The sequence below is a fragment of the Barbus barbus genome (assembly GCF_936440315.1).
Source record: "Barbus barbus genome assembly, chromosome: 42".
Taxonomy (NCBI): Eukaryota; Metazoa; Chordata; class Actinopteri; order Cypriniformes; family Cyprinidae; genus Barbus; species Barbus barbus.
The window spans coordinates 8,460,753-8,480,142 of record NC_136720.1 but is presented as its reverse complement, the minus strand read 5'-3'; the positions used below and the strand labels follow the sequence as shown (position 1 = coordinate 8,480,142).

Genomic DNA, 19,390 nt, shown 5'->3' with positions numbered 1-19,390 from the left:
TGACTTTCTCATCACCACCTGCATTTGGTGATTATCAGTGTATTTCAAAGGTACAAAAAAGATTTCAGTACTTCAGTAGGTTGGTATATTGACATTATATCATTTAATGAAATTATGGTATTTAACTGTAAATTTAAGTTAAAACCGTAAAATCTCAAATGTTCTTACCGTATTTTTTACCGTAGAATTCCGGCAACCACAGCTTTCAAATTTGCTGACAAATTTGATCCATATAGATATTATAAGTATCAGATATTTTAAGTACTGGATAGTTGTGCTTTGCCACATTTACATAAAATGTGCATTTAAATAATTTACAAATTCTAATTCTGAGAGAGAGATTAGTGGGACATTTTAGCTAAAATGTCAATAAATAATGTTTTTGTAAGAAGTATCACCACAGCAGAAAAATATACACTAACTGGCCACTTTATTAGGTACACCTTGCTAGTACCGGTTTGAACCCCCTTTTGCCTTCAGAACTGCCTTAATTCTTTGTGGCATAAATGGAAACATTCCTCAGAGATTTTGGTCCATATTGACATGATAGCATCATGCAGTTGCTACAGATTTGTCAGCTACATATCCATGATGCGAATCTCCCGTTCCACCACATCCCAATTGTGCTCTATTGGATTGAGATCTGGTGACTGTGGGGGCCATTTGAGTAAAGTGAGCACATTGTCATGTTCAAGAAACCAGTCTGAGATGATTTGAGCTTTGTGACATGGTGCATTATCCTGCTGGAAGTAGCCATCAGAAGATGGGTACACTGTAGTCATAAAGGGATGGACATGGTCAGCAACAATACTCAGGTAGGCTGTGGCGTTTAAACGATGCTCAATTGGTACTAAGGGGCCCAAAGTGTGCCAAGAAATTATCCCCCACACCATTACACCACCACCACCAGCCTGAACCAATGAGACAAGGAAGGATGGATCCATGATTTAATGTTCTTTACGCCAAATTCTGACCCTACCATCTGAATGTCACAGCAGAAATCAAGACTCATCAGACCAGGCAACGTTTTTTACAATCTTCTATTGTGAGGTACAAACTTGTGAACCAAGATGGCGCCGAGCATGGCAGCCGTGTTGCGAGCTCCAAGAAAACTCTGCAGTTTTTCTTATGTTTCTTATGTTTTATTTGTTATTTTGTTGTTTCACGTGTTAGATGTTGTCAGTATAACTGTCTACGATAGACACACGCTTTTAAACATTGGTTCCTTCGTCGCGCAACGCAAACTGGACTTTGAGCTCCTGAACGCCGGCGCCTTGTTTACAGACACCGCATCAGAGCCCTTTGTCTGGGCTGCACGATCGCGACCGAGGAAACGCCGCCAGAAAAGGGGGAAGAGAGCCGGCGTCCTTGTCAGACTCAGACGCCGTCCCCTCCGACCTCTTCTCCCAACTATTTTGCTGGCTAACGTTCAGTCACTGGACAACAAACTCTGTGAACTGCGGGCACGCATCTCATACCAACGGGAAACAAGGGACTGCTGCATTATTTGCCTCACAGAAACCTGGATGTCTGCAGTGGTTCCAGACTCAGCCATCGAGCTTACGGGGTTCTCCGTGCACCGCTCGGACAGAACGAAAGAGCTCACAGGGAAAAGCAGAGGTGGGGGCGTCTGTTTATTTATCAACAACTCGTGGTGTGATGAAAGGAACCTACACTCTATTAAATCCTCCTGCTCCCCTGATCTGGAATTTCATATGCTTCTGTGTCGACCATTCTGGCTACCGAGGGAATTTACAGCGATCATAATCACAGCTGTTTACATTCCCCCTCAAGCCAACACAGACCAGGCACTCAAGGAACTGTATGGGAATATAAGTGAGCAGGAAACCGCGTACCCAGATGCAGCGTTTATTGTTACGGGGGACTTCAACAAAGCCAACTTCAGAACAATAGCTCCAAAATACTTTCAACACATCACCATCAACACGCGTGGTGATCGTGTACTTGATCACTGCTACTCTCCATTCCGGGACGCCTACAAATCGCTCCCCCGCCCACCTTTCGGCAAATCGGATCACACTTCCGTTCTGCTCCTGCCTGCTTATAGGCAAAAACTGAAACGAGAAACACCCGCCCTCAGGACAATTCAATGCTGGTCGGACCAATCAGACGCTATACTACAGGACTGTTTTGATCACGTGGACTGGGACATGTTCCGGGCAGCGTCTGATGACGACATAGAGGCGTACTCAGATACTGTAACGTGTTTCATCAGGAAGTGTGTAGAGGATGTAGTACCAACAAAAACAATCCGCATCTACCCCAACCAAAAACCGTGGATTAACAGCGATGTTCGAGCAGCCTTGTCAGTGCGGACATCTGCCTTTAAATCCGGAAACTCTGACGATCACAAACAAGCCAGTTACGATCTCAGGAAATCAATCAAAGCCGCCAAACGACAATATAAAAACAAAGTTGAAGAACAATTCAAAACCAACAACGCAAGAAGCATGTGGCAGGGTATCAACAACATCACAGATTTCAGAGGGAATAAACCAGCTACTGTGAACATTGCCGCCTCTGTACCGGACGAACTTAATCACTTTTATGCTCGTTTCGAGGCTCACAACACCGCCCACACAGAGCGCGCTCCCGCGGCTGTAGCAGAAGAGGCGAGCGCACTTTCCTTTTCTGTCGCAGATGTAACCCGATCCTTCCGACGGGTGAACATCCGCAAGGCTGTGGGTCCCGATGGCATCCCAGGCCGTGTGCTCCGAGCATGCGCATTCCAACTGGCCGGGGTTTTCACAGACATTTTTAACCTTTCCCTCTCTCTGTCTGTGGTTCCCGCATGCTTCAAAAAATCCACCATTGTGCCCATACCAAAGAAAAATAAAATCACATGCTTGAATGACTGGAGGCCCATTGCTCTGACACCCATCTTCAGCAAGTGCTTTGAGAAACTCATCAGAGACTACATCTGCTCTGTGCTGCCTGACTCACTGGATCCCCTACAATTTGCATATCGCAGAAACCGTTCCACAGACGATGCTATTGCCTTCACCCTGCACACTGCTCTCTCCCACCTGGAAAATAAGAACACCTATGTGAGAATGCTGTTTGTGGACTACAGCTCAGCATTCAATACCATAGTGCCTGCCACACTGGTTGAGAAGCTCCAGACTCTGGGACTAAACGGATCTCTATGCAGCTGGATCCTGGACTTCCTGACAGGCAGATGTCAGGTGGTCAGAATGGGCAACAACACTTCATCCCCGCTGACCCTCAACACTGGTGCTCCTCAGGGCTGCGTCCTCAGCCCACTCCTGTACTCCCTGTACACACATGACTGTACAGCAACACACAGCTCCAACGTCATCGTCAAATTTGCTGACGACACAACGGTGATAGGCCTGATCACTGACAACGATGAGACGGCCTACAGAGAGGAGGTGAGAACCCTGACTAAATGGTGTCAAGAGAACCACCTCTCACTCAACATCGACAAGACCAAGGAGCTGGTGGTGGATTTCAGGAGACAGAGCAGAGAACACACACCCATCACCATCGACATGACACCTGTGGAGCGAGTAAACAGCTTCAAATTCCTCGGTGTTCACATCACTGAGGACCTCACATGGTCCGCTCACACAGATGCAGTGCTGAAGAAGACACACCAACGCCTCTTCTTCCTGAGACGGCTGAGGAAGTTTGGAATGAGCCCCAGCATCCTCAGATCATTCTACACCTGCACTGTGGAGAGCATCCTGACCGGCTGCATCACCGCCTGGTTTGGAAACAGCACTGCTGGCAACCGCAAAGCTCTGCAAAGGGTCGTGCGAACTGCCCGTCACATTGTTGGAGGTGAGCTTCCCTCCCTCCAGGACATCTACACCAGGCGGTGTATAAAGAAAGCCCGGAGGATCATCAGTGACTCCAGCCACCCGTCCCACAGACTGCTCTCTCTGCTGTCCTCAGGAAGACGTCTCCGCAGCATCCGATCCCGCACTAGCCGACTGAGGGATAGCTTTTTTCCTCAGGCTATCAGGCTAATGAACAGTCAAAACTAATACACCCTACAGCACACTCCCACTTTACAATATACCACGCACTGCACTTTAATTCCATACAGTTCAAACTGGACTACCAGTACACTACTGCACAAATACAACAATCTTTTTGCCAGCACTGGATACCATCCAATGCACATCCATGACATTTGCACATCCGGTTTATATATAATCTGCTGCATCTTCGCATATTACTGTGTGTATATAACGTAGAATGTGTACTACATACTGTGTATAATGTGTATCGGTAACTGTATGTCTGTCTAATAGTACACTGTGTGTACTGAGTATATGTATGTGTATATTACACATTGTCATCTGTATAAGTCTGTACGTATGTATGGTAATGTCTATATGTAAATTGTTTCTGCAGTGTCTGGAGCACGCTCTCAAGAATTTCACTCACGAAGGCACATGTGCTGTGGTGATGTGACAATAAAAGTGATTTGATTTGTCCAATTTTGGTGAGTCTGTGCGAATTGTAGCCTCCGTTTCCTGTTCTTAGCTGACAGGAGCAGCACCCGGTGTGGTCTTCTGCTGCTATAGCCCATCTGCTTCAGGGTTCGACGTGTTGTGCGTTCAGAGATGGTATTCTGCATACCTTGGTTGTAACAAGTGGTTATTTGAGTTATTGTTGCCTTTCTATCATCTCTAACCAGTCTGCCCATTCTCCTCTGACCTCTGACATCAACAAGGCATTTTCGTCCACACAACTGCCACTCACCGGATATTTTCTCTTTTTCTGACCATTCTCTGTAAACCCTAGAGATGGTTGTGCATGAAAATCCCAGTAAATCAGTCTGGCACCAACAACCATTCCACGTTCAAAGTCACTTAAATCCCCTTTCTTCAACATTCTGATGCTCGGTTTGAACTTCAGCAAGTCGTCTTCACCACATCTAGATGCCTAAATGCATTGAGTTGTTGCCATGTGATTGGCTGATTAGCAATTTGTGTTACCAAGCAATTGAAAAGGTGTACCTAATAAAGTGGCCGGTGAGTGTATAATAATAATAATAATAATTTTCGGAAGTCATTGCTATGCATTAAGGTAAGTCTTTGCATCAAGGTCAAAAAACAGCATTACATAGAAATCTTTTGCAATGTTATAAATGCCACATAAACTGTCACATTTGATGATTTATTTAAAATCAATTTTATCTATCAAGCATGCATCAATTTAATGCATGCTTGATGGATAAAAGTATTAATTTACTTACTCCAAATTCAACAGTATTACAGTAGTAATACCGTGGTTAAAAAAAATAAATAATAAAAAATCATCAAAGGATGTCCCCAAACAGTTCCACAAAGGTCTGGGCTAAACCTCAAATATCCACTGACCGTAGAGTCGGCCATGTGAGCTTTCATCTTATGGGTCTGCTTAATACCTTGTTTTTCTTACACACTCTCTCTCCCTCTTTTATTTTCTTTCTGTTTCTTCTTTTTGATAGCTGTGTAGTGGATGAGATGGATTTCTCGGGGATGGAGTTGGATGAGGCTCTAAGGAAGTTTCAGGCACATATCCGTGTGCAAGGCGAAGCGCAGAAAGTGGAGAGACTGATAGAGGCATTCAGGTGAGACTCCAGACACTGTTACACACACACATAAATGCTCCAGCCCCCTTCATATGTGAGGGGAAGATAAGAGCCGGGGCTGATGGGAAACCTGTGCTTATGAACTTTTTCATCACTGCACTGAAGGATAAAAATGCACGTTGAATGCTCTCCATAAATCAGCCGCATTCTCAAGGAACACAGCGCTGTATTACATTGAAGTAAAGATTAGTTTGAAAAGCAGTTGGGTAGCTGACATGAAACATTTTTGGAAATGTATGTAAACTTTAAAAATATTTTTTGCATGTGACTTTAATTAGCTCATATTTATTGAAAAACTATATCTGTACATTTATTGTCTGTCACACTGCAGGGCCATTTTAAACGAACTAGTGAAAGCAAAAACGTGTTGATAAATTAAAGGAAATGAAATGTTATGAAACGTTTCAACACTTAACATATATACTTTGCCTAATAAATGCACATATAATTAACTGCTACGGTGTAGTGGTTGTTAAAATTAAATGATCAGGAGAACGACATAGCATCAACACACTTTAAACCTTTAATTAACATTAAACGCAGGCAAATACAAAGGGAGAACTGAGGACTTATAAAGGAACAAGAACAAAAGAGCAAACAAGATGATTAATACAAAACAGGTGAATGGAATAAACGATGATTAACTAAACTAGGACAGGAAAAACGAAATAAGGGAAAACAGGAACTAAACGGAAACTGACATGTGACATTAACCTTAAAAAGTAAATTTTTAAATTGTTTTAATTAAACACTTGTTAAAATTATTTATTAACTATCGTTATTTTCTTGACAGTACTGGTCTGATAAGCCAAATAATCATCTTGCTAGAACAATTACTTTCCATTAAAATGCAGCAGAGGCTCTTATTGGGATTCTGCAAAATAATGCAGTTGCAGCTATCATCGTTTCTTGGGTGATAGCCAAATATGCTTTTGTTTTCAGCACTGGAAATAACAAGACTGCTGATGATCCTTATGCTGTTGTGTGTGTGTGAGACAGTGTTGCACACATCTGCATCTGTCTGCGAGACACTGGTTCATAAATAACTGTGGTTGCATAACACAATCCAGTGAAAATGAAATTAAAGACAGTTTACAAATAAAAAAGATCAAAGACATAGAAACAAGCTAAATGGCATGGTTGCTTCAGCAAATACATTTTTATCTCACATTTACTTTTGTTAACAATATCAGTAACGTTAAGGGTAAGGTTTAGTTTAGAGCATTAAACTATGCACAATAGTGCATTAATCTTTTAACACAACTCACCGGATTTCATTTAAGTTCCAAACTTCAGCAATATTTACAGCAACCAATGCAATAAAGCATTGCCAGATTTACTGTTTCAGATAAATTGATCTGTTTTGGATAAAAATTAAGACCTTTTTAGCACCACTCACTAGACATTTCACTTTAAAAAAGTGTCACAAAAAGTGCAAGAAGCAGCAAAATTAAATTCTGCAGATATGTTGCCACAGGCACATTTTCACAGTGAGTCTAGTATTGCATAAATATTATCTAAAATCATAAATTTTAATGATGAAAAGTGATTAAACGTGGGATTTTCACCTGGCAGACGTTAAAACAAACAGAAAAATCCCCCTCTGACTTATATCAGTGGAAAGAGCCAAGTCATATCAAGAAACCTTTGCAGAAAATCAGTCCTACCATAGTGGAATAATTTTACTTTATTTAAACAACCATATAGCAACATCTTACACTACATCTTACACTTACAATTTTTATATAGTGCATTTTCCTTACACTATATAAAAATTCAACTATTTTACAACAAATTACAATGAATGCATATCCTGTGATGACTTTATATTTGACCATTTTAATTGCATTTCACTTATTTGCAATATTATGGGGCTTTTAAAAACCCAATATATTTTGATAAATAATAGATGATACAGTCTAAAGGTAGAACATGTATGAGGTATAAATTAATAAGTTAACTGAAGTTAATAAAGCATCATGACTTTTATGAACTTATGATTTTATTTATTTATTTATTTATCATGTTTTAGACATCTATTTCAGTAGTATCTGTCAGGTAATAGGGACATTTTTAAATAAAGAAATGAGTGCTGTCAAACAATTAATTGCAATTAATCGCATTCAAAATAAAAGCATTTATTTACATAATACATCTGTGTGTACTGTGTATATTTATTATGTATATATAAATACACACACATACAGAATATATTTTGAAAAAATGTACATGAATTTACATGTATATGTTTATATTCATATAATTTATATTATGCATAAATATACTTAATATATAAACGTAGCATATTTTTCTTAAATACATGCATGGTTGTGTATTAATATATACATAATAAATGTACACAGTACACACACATTTACTATGTAAACAACAATTTTATTTTGAATGCGATTAATCGTGAGTAATCTTTGGCAGCACTAAAATAAATAAATAAACATATAGCAAACAACACTTTTGATAAGCTGTTTTTACACAAGTACCATCACATTTACAAATGATTCATGACTATGAAACATAAGCAAAAGAAGGGTCTATTTATGAAAATGTGTTTAATAAACATAGCTGTTGTTTGGGTATTTTCTTGTATCCTGTTTTTCTCAGCCAGCGTTACTGTATGTGTAACCCAGACGTGGTGCAACAGTTCCACAATCCTGACACAATCTTCATCCTTGCGTTTGCCATCATCCTCCTCAACACGGACATGTACAGTCCAAACATCAAACCCGACCGCAAGATGATGCTGGAAGACTTCATCCGCAACCTAAGAGGTGAGACAAGACGAAATAGAAAAGAATGTTGGTTAAAAGCGAGACTAAATTTATTGAAATACATGAAGGGACGAACAAACCTGTAAACCTACACTGTAAAATTTATGGTAAAAAAAACGGCAGCTGCGGTTGCCGGAATTGTACCGTAAAAATACGGTAAGAATATTTTAGGTTTTACGGTTTTAATTTAAATTTACAGTTAAATACCATGATTTCATTAACTGATATAATGATAATATACCAACATATTGAAGTACTGAAATCTGTTTTGTACCTTTGAAATACACTGATAATCACCAAATGCAGGTGGTGATGAGAAAGTCACAAGATGAACCAAAGCCCATCACAAGCAGCTTTTAAAAAATAACATATATAGAAGGTGCACAGTGTCATTCACACAAACACTAAACACCATCATGGTGAGACTCATTAAACTGAAATATGCAATAAACATGAATTTAACAACATTAGATGTAACATACAAACCTAATAAACATAACTGATATGTAAAAAGGTCAGTTTGCGTTTTTTTTCTCTGTAAATTTTACAGGAACTTACCGTTAACTATTTAACAGATTTTTATTGTAGCATTTTCACAGTTTTTTACCGTTAAAATCACAGACATTTTTTACAGTGTGCAACTAAAATTTACTAAAGTGTTCTTTTTCCTCATGCCTTGCTGTTGTCGAGTGTCATGACAAAGCAACTCTCATTTAGCATTTAAGCATAAACAAAACTGAACACCATTCCTTTGCTGCTTTTCTTCAGTAAATGCAGGTCTAGTTTTCCAATAGCAAGATACACATACATTTACACTTTTACTTCATCATAAGTTAGGTCAGGATCATTTCACTTGACTAAGTGAGTGGGCGAAACCTAATTAAGCATCAAAGTATAATGCTATTGAAAGCGCCCTAAAGCACATTAATTTAATGAAAACAGCCAGTGACATCAGCTCTCTGTTAATCTCACAGTGTAAACTTTCATTTTCATTACTCTGTGACACAGAAACTCTCTTTACATTAGCAGATCTTACTGCATTGCTGTACTTTTGTCTCTGAACTCATAAAATTACAACTTTTTCCCTTTAAAAATATAAGATACAGAGTCACATTATTTTCAAATAATATAAATATAACAATATTACAGTAACACTTTATAATATGGCTTCATTTGTTGACATCGCTGGCTAACTACATTACCTTAAAATTAACTAACTAACTAACGTATTGCTCATTGTTGGTTAATACGCTGCATGAAATAACATTAACTGATGGGAATTGTAAAGTGTTACCAATGTTACAATAGTTTGATATCATCTAAATGCATTTGCTGCCTGCACCTTACCGTAATTAGCTGCAGCTCTGCATATTTTGTCTCTCGTTTCCATCAAACCAAGTTTTTCTCAAATTTTTGACACTGGCTCCACTCTGTTGTCAATCCCACAATCCCCTGTACATTCAACCCTCTCTCATAGGGTAAGAAAAAAATTACTATATTCCATATACATTTTCTTCATCTCCTCATCTGGTTTTGCATAACATTCCCTAATGTTTTCTTGACTCCTCGAGTCTTCCTAAATTTCATTAGTTTAATCTGCTTTGCTGCAAATTATGTTTATAATGCACATCTACTGTAGCCTAGTGGTTAGATAAACCACTTTCTCTTAAGAAAAATTCATACAATGGAAAATATAAACATCCGTCCAGACACAGTGTAAATAAATCAATACAAAAGTGTAACATTGTGTGTCAAAGGCTGTTGACCAATGGAGGATATGAAAGTAATACAATAGGACTGTGATTAATTTAATATTTTATATGATATCTATTTATTAAGTGTATATATTCAGCACTTTTGATGTGTGTTTTTATTTAGGGGTTGATGATGGCGCAGATATTCCACGAGACGTGGTAGTGGGAATATATGAGCGTATTCAGCTGAGAGAATTACGATCGAATGAAGACCATGTCACTTATGTCACCAAGGTGGAGCAAAGCATTGTGGGAATGAAATCGGTGAGTGAAACAGTTTGAGGTTTTCTTTACAGCTAATATTCATGACATACTGCATCCAAATATATTCATGACTCTTAATTTGTCACAATTGAACAGTCAGAGTTGTGCAATCATTTCTTCATAATAACTGAATATTACTGTTACTGAGTATTACTATTTATGTATGTATGCAATACCCAAACAGTATACCACACTGGGAACATGTTAAAATATGAATATACTGAATCTTTATAACATCTGTGTTCTGTTATTTCACCTCTGCCTTCTCTAAACGTTGCATGCATGAAGTGGTGTAATATAATAATTCACTGGGCAGTTGATGATTCATTGCGGCTCATGCCGGTAGCATTGCTGCCATTCCTCATTACTGCAACAGAAGAACAGCGGTACAGAATAACCTCACAGTTTTTCATTCATTAATTTATCTCAGATTTACCCCTCACTGTTACGTTTCCAAGCCACACTCCAAAATCAATCACTATTTTTGTTTTGTTTTGTTTTTTTCCAGTAAAAGGCTCAATTTACTTGAGATGTAAAAGTACATGTAAGGATTAATTATCATCAGTAAAGCTTAGCATAATTCACTGGTAAATCATGTAAATGCAGCCTGCTCAATTTTGTTAAAACCCATAACTCTCATTTGTTCTTTGCAACTTGATTCTTAGTCTGTGATATTGCTTTGTTATGTTCCATATTTAAATCTAAGGAAAAATAACCAAAAGTAGCAAGTAGCAACACTATAAAATTGCAAGATATATTATTTATGCACACACACACACACACACACACACACACACACACACACACACACACATATACTGTATATATATATATGGTTTTAGAGTTAAATGCTGTCACCTTAACTGTTAGTTTTTTTCTTTTCTTTTTTCTGTCCTATTTCTTATCTGTTCACCAGTACAGACTCAAAGATAAAAAGTTATTTCACTATAGATCATTTAATTCTATCACGCTATCCCTCTGCTCAGATTTATCTAGCAGATTTATGAGAACACCTGCCGCTGTCATTAAAAAGCATTTTAATGGCTTTATTGTTTTGTTCTCATAATGTCTGGTAAAGGACAATGCTTTAATCCACAAATGGGTGCAGTAATGCCCTGTGTGTGTGTGTGTGTCTGGTTTGTGTGATCAGCTATAATTTGTCCTCTAGAAACTGTTCATTAGAATGTAATTATCTTTCTCTTTTTCTTTCTCCTTGTTTTGAATCCAGTTATATAATTCAGGAACATGTATGGAATTTTTTTTTGCATGCGTGTTTTAAAGATGGTTAAATTATTACTGGTTTTGCTGGCTTATGTTGGTCAGGGCTGAGTTTCCCAAAAGCACTGTAAGCCTAAGTAGACTGTAAAGATCATTGGTGCCAATGCAACCTTTGTAAGCTTTGTTCCAAAAACTTAGTGAGCTGCCTACTTAGGCAGAGGCACTTTATACAGTTTTAGTACTTTATACAGTACTAAAAGTTCACTCTATGTGTGCTATGTATTTTTATGCTTATTGCAGGGACAGTTCACCAAAAAATTTAATTTCTGTCATTAATTACTCACCCTTGTGTCGTTCCAAACACGTAAGACCTTTGTTCATCTTCAGAACACAAATTAAGATATTTTTGAGGAACTCTGAGAGCTTTCTGACCATAGACAGCAATCCAACTAACATGTTCAAGGACCAGAACGGTAGTAAGGACATAATTAAAATAGACCATGTGACATCTGTGGTTCAACCGTAATTTTATGAAGCTACAACAATATTTGTTGTGCACAAAGGAAATGTGCATGTGTCATGATACTGTCATGAAATAAATTGCTGAATAAGTCGTTATTTTTGTTTTCTTGGCACACATTTTTTTTTTTTTTTGTAGATTCTTAAAATTACGGTTGAACCCCTGATGTCACATGGACTATTTTAATGATGTCCTTACTACCTTTCTGGGTATGAACATGGTAGTTGCATTCCTGTCTATATTCAGAGTCAGAAAGCTCTCAGATTTCATCAAAAATATCTTAATTTGTGTTCCAAAGATGAACAAAGGTCTTACAGGTTTGGAACAACATGAGAGTGAGTAATTAATGACAGAATTTTCATTTTTTTGGGTGAACTAACTCTAACTGTCACATTGTTAGCTTAGCAACATGCTAACGATTGTGAATCAGGTCCTATGCTTATCAAACTAGTCACTGAATGACAAATGTTTATTTGAAACCATTTTACTAGATATATTTTTATAATGTTGGCAAAGAGATTCCTACAGTATATAAACAAATTCAGTGTAGAATGAAAGGCCTTCTGTTGCTAGTCAATCTCCTTCAAGGTTCTGATACTAAAGATGCTCTCTATTTGCTGCAATGCAGCCTTTTTCTAGTCCTTAGCGACTTAGCGATCATAGAAGTCAAGGACTTTGATTTAGTGAAATCATTTCACATTCTACCTGGCTTGCAAAAATGTTTCATTCCCTCACAGCCAGTAGACATATTTATTCACCTTAGACTGAAAAGCAAACAACAAGTTTTATTTTCTAGACATGAATGGATTATCAAAATAATTTGATAGTATAACTTGACAAATTCAGTTTTTGTTGTTAGCTAAGCATAATGCCAAACTAGATACCTAGAAAAAAGCTATCCATTAGCATTCTCATTCATTTAAATGTAAGTTGTGGTGGCACAGGACCTTCTGGTGGTATCTTTGTGGTTTATGTCTTGTAGATACAATAAGCACAGAATTAATGTTTGTCACAAAAATTTGGTGTGACAAGCATATTTATTTGAAGAAACAGCTGTTAATGCATCTTTTGGGACTGGCATGAGACACTTTTCCATTGATTTCCATCAATTTTTTTTAATCCTGTTTCTGTTGATTAGCTTAGCAACATGCTAATGGCAAACTTCACTAGAATCAATTGGGAATCATCTTTCCCATGTGTTTCACGTGATGTGTGTCAATAAATGTTCCAAATCAGTCACATATAAGATTGAATTTCCGTTTTTGTCAGCCTTTAGACAGCAAGGCAGCTCACTAGCTATTGGAACACGGCTAATATGTTTGCTAAAATACAATTATCTAAAAATAACTTGCGCTATGAGTGCTCAAGAAACTTAATGAAGTTGTTGTGTGCTGTTTTTAAGCATGATAAATCAATATCAGGGTTATTTTAAATCAACGGGGGGGGGGGGGGGGGTCAGCAAGCTTCTAGGGGGACGACAGAATGACTTTAAATGATAATATATATTATCAGAAATATAAATATATTTTTAATGTACTGAAATAATCTAACTATAAAATGAAATGCTTAAAATATTTATTCATTCAGTCACTCACTCAACTGTTGTTTTTATTGAAGAACATAGTTGTGGAATGCAGAACAAATGATCTCTAATCACAGAATGGATTAATTTAATGTCTCCATCATCATATTCTTTGAATATAGTGTTTGACAAAAGGTTAAACCACTGTTTTTAATGTAATTTGAATTAGCAAATGAAATGTCACTCAATATGTATATTTTAGAGAAGTAATTTTATGTGTCCATCCTCAGGTTCTGTCAGTGCCTCACAGGAGACTGGTGTGCTGCAGTCGGCTGTTTGAAGTGATTGACATCAACAAAGCCCAAAAGCAAGCTGCTCACCAGAGAGAGGTCTTCCTCTTCAACGACCTACTTGTGGTAACTACAAGTTACATTTCATTATGTAGATTTTATTTTTTATTTTAATTAAAATTTTCTTCATTTTTCATTTTCTTGTGCTTATACCATTGTTAATCATGGCAAGGAAAAGAGAAGATGACAAATTCAAGTATAAGAATGAAGCATAAAACATCTGTCCATAAAAACCCAAAAGGAAAAGTATCTGATTATTACAGTTTCCCAGTAATGCACAATACAACAAAATCTCTACAACACAATGGAAACAAGCTGCAACACAATGAAATTAGCACAATGCAACACAACAAAATGAGCAAAACACAATGGAAACAAGCCACAACACAATGGAAACTAGACGCAGCACAACGAAAACAAGTCGCAGCACAAGGTAAACAAGTCGCAATACAACGGAAACAAGTCGCAACACAAGGTAAACAAGTCGCAACACAACGGAAACAAGTCGCAGCACAAGGTAAACAAGTCGCAACACAACGGAAACAAGTCGCAACACAAGGTAAACAAGTCGCAACACAACGGAAACAAGTCGCAACACAAGGTAAACAAGTCGCAACACAACGGAAACAAGTCGCAACACAAGGTAAACAAGTCGCAACACAACGGAAACAAGTCGCAACACAAGGTAAACAAGTCGCAACACAACGGAAACAAGTCGCAGCACAAGGTAAACAAGTCGCAACACAACGGAAACAAGTCGCAACACAAGGTAAACAAGTCGCAACACAACAAAATTAGCACAACACAAAGGAAACATGTTGCAACACAATGGAAACAAGTCTCAACAACAAAATTAGCACAACACAATGGAAACAAGTTGAAATTGGTCATATGCGTTGTGTTGTGGAGATTTCATTTAGTTGTGCACTACTGGGCCACCATAGATTATGTTCAGAATAGCATATACAAAATGCATATTCAATAGCATTTTGAAATTGTGTCCAAAGAAGAAGAGTTCAGCTGCATATACTATTACATATACTGTGCAGAGTGGACAACTTGATCTTCTGTTTCCATGCTCTTTTTGCTCTACAGATTTGTTTCCCATTGTGTGAATGCAAATCTAATGAAGTGCTCTCTCCCACAACTGCTCAAATAATTTGGTCAAAGCCACAAAGTACAGCTCTTGAAATTAATCAAAGATTAAATGTCTGTTATAATTAATGGAGGGCATTAGACTGACTGAAAGGCTATCACAGCAGTGTATTAAACTATTCTCATAATTGCAAGAGCTCATGTTAATCTGGCCACATAAAAAGGGAAGGGAAAACCACAAAACATACTTTTCCCATTACAGTCATAGGTGAAATTTGGTGAAATAAGGCTATTTGAAAATAAGAATGGCATTTGCGAATTGAAACACTCTCTTAACATTGTATATGAAATGGAAAAATGAGAAATATATCAAATCCGAATATCCAAATATATTACTCATTATTACGTTTTTGTGGCAATATCGATTCTCATAATTGCTTTTCTAACTTTGCTTATAGAGTGTTTTTGGCATTAATTGTGTTGCGATATGAGTTGGCTCAGTGATTCTTCATCTTCTTCACGAGGGTCTCCCGCTTCCCTTAGATTTGTGGCAGAATGAAATATAGGTTCAATATTGTGGTATTTTGAGTAAACCAATAGGGAGTCTGGTAAGTAGACTCTCAACACTACACTAATCTGTGTGGTCTTCTATTTCTCACGTACACTCAAACACACAGGGTTGAAGTGTGTCATTCAAAACTGAATTGAGAATGTCAGCTGAGAATTCAATTCCTGGATTTAATTTAATGTAGCAAAATAGATGAATAATTGCAATTTGAATGCAAGGAAGTAGAAATAAAGTGTGCTGAAAACTTGTGCTTACTATTTTTGCTCTTTTGCTCCAGTGAGTGATAGTGAATCTAATTAGCATTTCTATTTCCTTCCTTCACAGATTTTGAAATTGTGTCCAAAGAAGAAGAGTTCAGCTGCATACACCTTTTGCAAGGCCGTGGGGCTGCTGGGCATGCAGTTCCACCTGTTTGAAAATGAATGTAAGATCATACTGTTTTTGTGGTAAATCCACCCTAGGCTCATTTGAAAATCTGCACTTTTCAGAATCAGAATCAGAATCAGAATCAACTTTATTCACCAAGAGTGCGCAAACACACAAGGAATTTGTTGTGGTTTTTAAGAAGCTCTTGGTACAAACATGCATACATACATAGATATCTGACATGAGAACAGAAACATTTAAATAAGACTTAACAATAATAATAATAATAATAATAATGTGTAAGAATCTGAAATAGAAGATTTATGTACATATTTGTGCCTCATTTACTCTATAAATACAGCTGTTTAGAAAAATTTGCATATATATTTGCAAAGTACTAGGGAGAGAGTCAATAATTAGAGATGGGAAATTAATTACAGGCATGAATTACAGGACACAGGTAATAGGCTGGAGATGGCATGGGGGAAAAAAACTGTTTTTATGCCTAGATGTTCTAGTGCACAGAGATCTGTATATGTTACCTGCCTGTTTCTTCACTCTGGAGTAGTACAAGTCCTGAAGGCTGGGCAGGTGGACACCAATGATCCTTTCTGCTGACCTAACAGTCCGCTGCAGTCTTCTTATATCTGATTTGTTGGCTGACCCAAACCATACAGTTATAGAAGAGCACAGGACCGACTCAATAACAGCAGAGGAAAACTGTGTCATGTGCGCCTGTGGCAGGTTGAACTTTTTCAGTTGACGAAGAAAGTACAATCTCTGATGAGCATTTTTCACGATGGAGTCGATGTGAGTATCCCACTTCAGGTCCTGGGAGATGGTGGCGCCCAGGAACCTGAATGACTCCGCTGCAGTCACAGTGCTGTTCATGATGGTGAGTGGGGGGAGAGCAGGGGGTGTTTTCCTGAAGTCCTCTATCATCTCTACAGTTTTGAGCGTGTTGAGCTCCAGGTTGTTGTGACTGCACCAGACAGCTATCTGATCAACCTCCTGTCTGTAAGCAGATTCGTCACCATCCTGGATGAGGCCGATGACTGTAGTGTCAAGTTTGACAGAGGGGTCTTTAGAGGTGTAGTCGGTCGTGTAGAGGGAGAAGAGCAGTGGGGAGAGAACGCAGCCTTGAGGAGCTCCAGTGCTGATGGTGCAGGTGTTAGATGTGAGTTTTCCCAGCCTCACTAGCTGCTGCCTGTCTGTCAGGAAGCTGGTGATCCACTGACAGACAGAGGTGGGGACGGAGAGCTGTGTCAGTTTATTCTGAAGGGTGTCCGGGATGATGGTGTTGAAGGCGGAGCTGAAGTGCACGAACAGGACCCTTGCATAAGTCCCTGGTTTGTCCAGATGTTGGAGGTTGAAGTGCAGTCCCATGTTGACTGCATCATCCACAGACCTGATTGCTCGTTAAGCAAACTGCAGGGGGTCCAGCAAGGGTCCAGTAAAGTCCTTCAGGTGAGCCAACACGAGCCTCTCAAATTACTTCATCACCACAGACGTTAAAGCAACAGGTCTGTAGTCATTAAGTCCTGTGATTTTTGGTTTCTTGGGTACAGGGATGATGGTGGAGCGTTTGAAGCAGGACGGGACTTCACACAGCTCCAGTGAGACAGTCAAGCCCGCCGGATCGCCGCTGACTCATCCCCGCCGCTCACGGGGTATCACGCCGCCGTTCGCGGGGTATCACGCCGCCGTTCGCGGGGTATCACGCCGCCGTCTGCGGCGTGATACTCTTGTTGCTGTTTCGCGGGGAAGGCCAACCCACCGTCTGCGGTCACTCGGCCCGTCGCCGGTGGTGGCTTCCTACAGCCCACCGGTCCCCGCCGTTGGGATGGTCAGCCGGCTGGCTGCCGCCGTGGTTGTCGTGGCAGCCGGCTGCCGCCGTATTGACCAGTGACCAAGGTCTTTTTTAATAAATTCCATTTTGTTTGGTTCCCGAGACCCTGATACCCCCGAACTGCCCCATGGAAATTTTGAGGGGGGTAGAAGAGTTCCGGCTGAAGTGGCCGGGCTGAGGAACGAGGCCATGGGCATAAGGACCACCTGCCATGGCCTCCTGAGTTACACCTCGGCCTGCGGCCTTCTGTTCCGCGCTGGAGGCCCCGTTCTGTGTATGTTTGTGTCTGTCCCGAGGGGCCTCCAGAGCGCCCACCCCCCCTCCCTGATGGAACTGAGTAGGCTCGGGACGAGCCTTTCGGGAGGGGGGAGTAATGTTAGGGTTCTGTCGTGTGTGTCATGTGTTCCTGCCTCTTGTGCCCATTTTTGGTTTGTTTCCTGTCCTTGTCTGATGTAATCATTAGTTTATTCGTGTCTAGCCGTGTCCGTTAATTTACCTGTGTATTTCTAGTCCTGTCTGTGTTGTGCCATTTCGTCTGGTCTACTCGTTACTCCCCGGTGTTCCTGTCAGTGTCTGCCCTGCCTTGTCTTGTCCTGATGTCCAGTAAAGACTGTGTTTGAGTTACATCCGTGTCTGCGTGTTCCTCGTTCCTCCCTGCTGTGTGCACCGTGACACCTAGTTTCAAAAGCTAACTAAATATGCTTTATTTTATTATTTTGTCATTAAAATATTAGGAGAGTTTTATGCTATTGCAGCAGTTAGAGATCCATGCGTATTAGAAATATAGGTCCAGGTTGCTAAAGACCTGCATATGTAATAATGATCGGCGAAACATTTGTGCATTTAAGGGTTAAACTGTGTTAGTAATTATGGAACTTGCAACCATAACAGTTGCTACTGGGAAGAAAAAAAAGGGAATCTAGAACATTGTGATCACCCCCTGGTGGCTGGCTGCAGTATAGGTTGTAACCCCTTTTTTTTTCCTGAAATGGTTTGTCATTTTAAATAGTTTTTATCACTTTGATGTATGTTCAAGTGTTGATGTTTCTAACAAGCTTGTGTTTAATTCATTATCTGTTGCTTAAAAAGAGATATTCTGAAATTATAATTTTTTTTATTTAACTTTTAGTGTTATGCTAGTAATGTATTATATTTAGTAAATAATTATATTACAGTATGCAATTAATATGTAGTAACTATAATATATCGTATGAATGAATGAAAAAAAGGTCTCAGAATTTTGGACCATATTATACTGCCATGCAAATGCAGTAACTTCATACGAGATCCAGACAATTATGTGCCTTTCAAACACCCACTTCACTGATTTCCTTCCAACAAAAAGAAAACCACATGATAAATGAAGATGACAGGCACCCTCTCATTTTCCAATTAAGGTGGCCACAAGCATTTCTCTTTTCCTCCCACTCATTCGCTTTCACACACACATACAAACATTCATGGCAGCT

At 39.1% G+C, this 19,390-nt stretch overlaps 1 protein-coding gene across 1 annotated transcript in view; it reads left to right on the top strand.

The window, feature by feature from the left end:
• Positions 1-19,390, top strand: part of LOC306861823 (IQ motif and SEC7 domain-containing protein 3-like) — a gene marked incomplete at its 3' end in the record, with an annotated part of 140,770 nt that overhangs the window by 105,155 nt on the left and 16,225 nt on the right. The window contains exons 6-10 of the mRNA XM_079404310.1: positions 5,486-5,608; positions 8,249-8,415; positions 10,294-10,433; positions 13,984-14,109; positions 16,031-16,130. Coding sequence (XP_079260436.1) covers positions 5,486-5,608; positions 8,249-8,415; positions 10,294-10,433; positions 13,984-14,109; positions 16,031-16,130 — 656 coding nt within the window. The remainder of the gene's footprint in view (positions 1-5,485; positions 5,609-8,248; positions 8,416-10,293; positions 10,434-13,983; positions 14,110-16,030; positions 16,131-19,390) is intronic.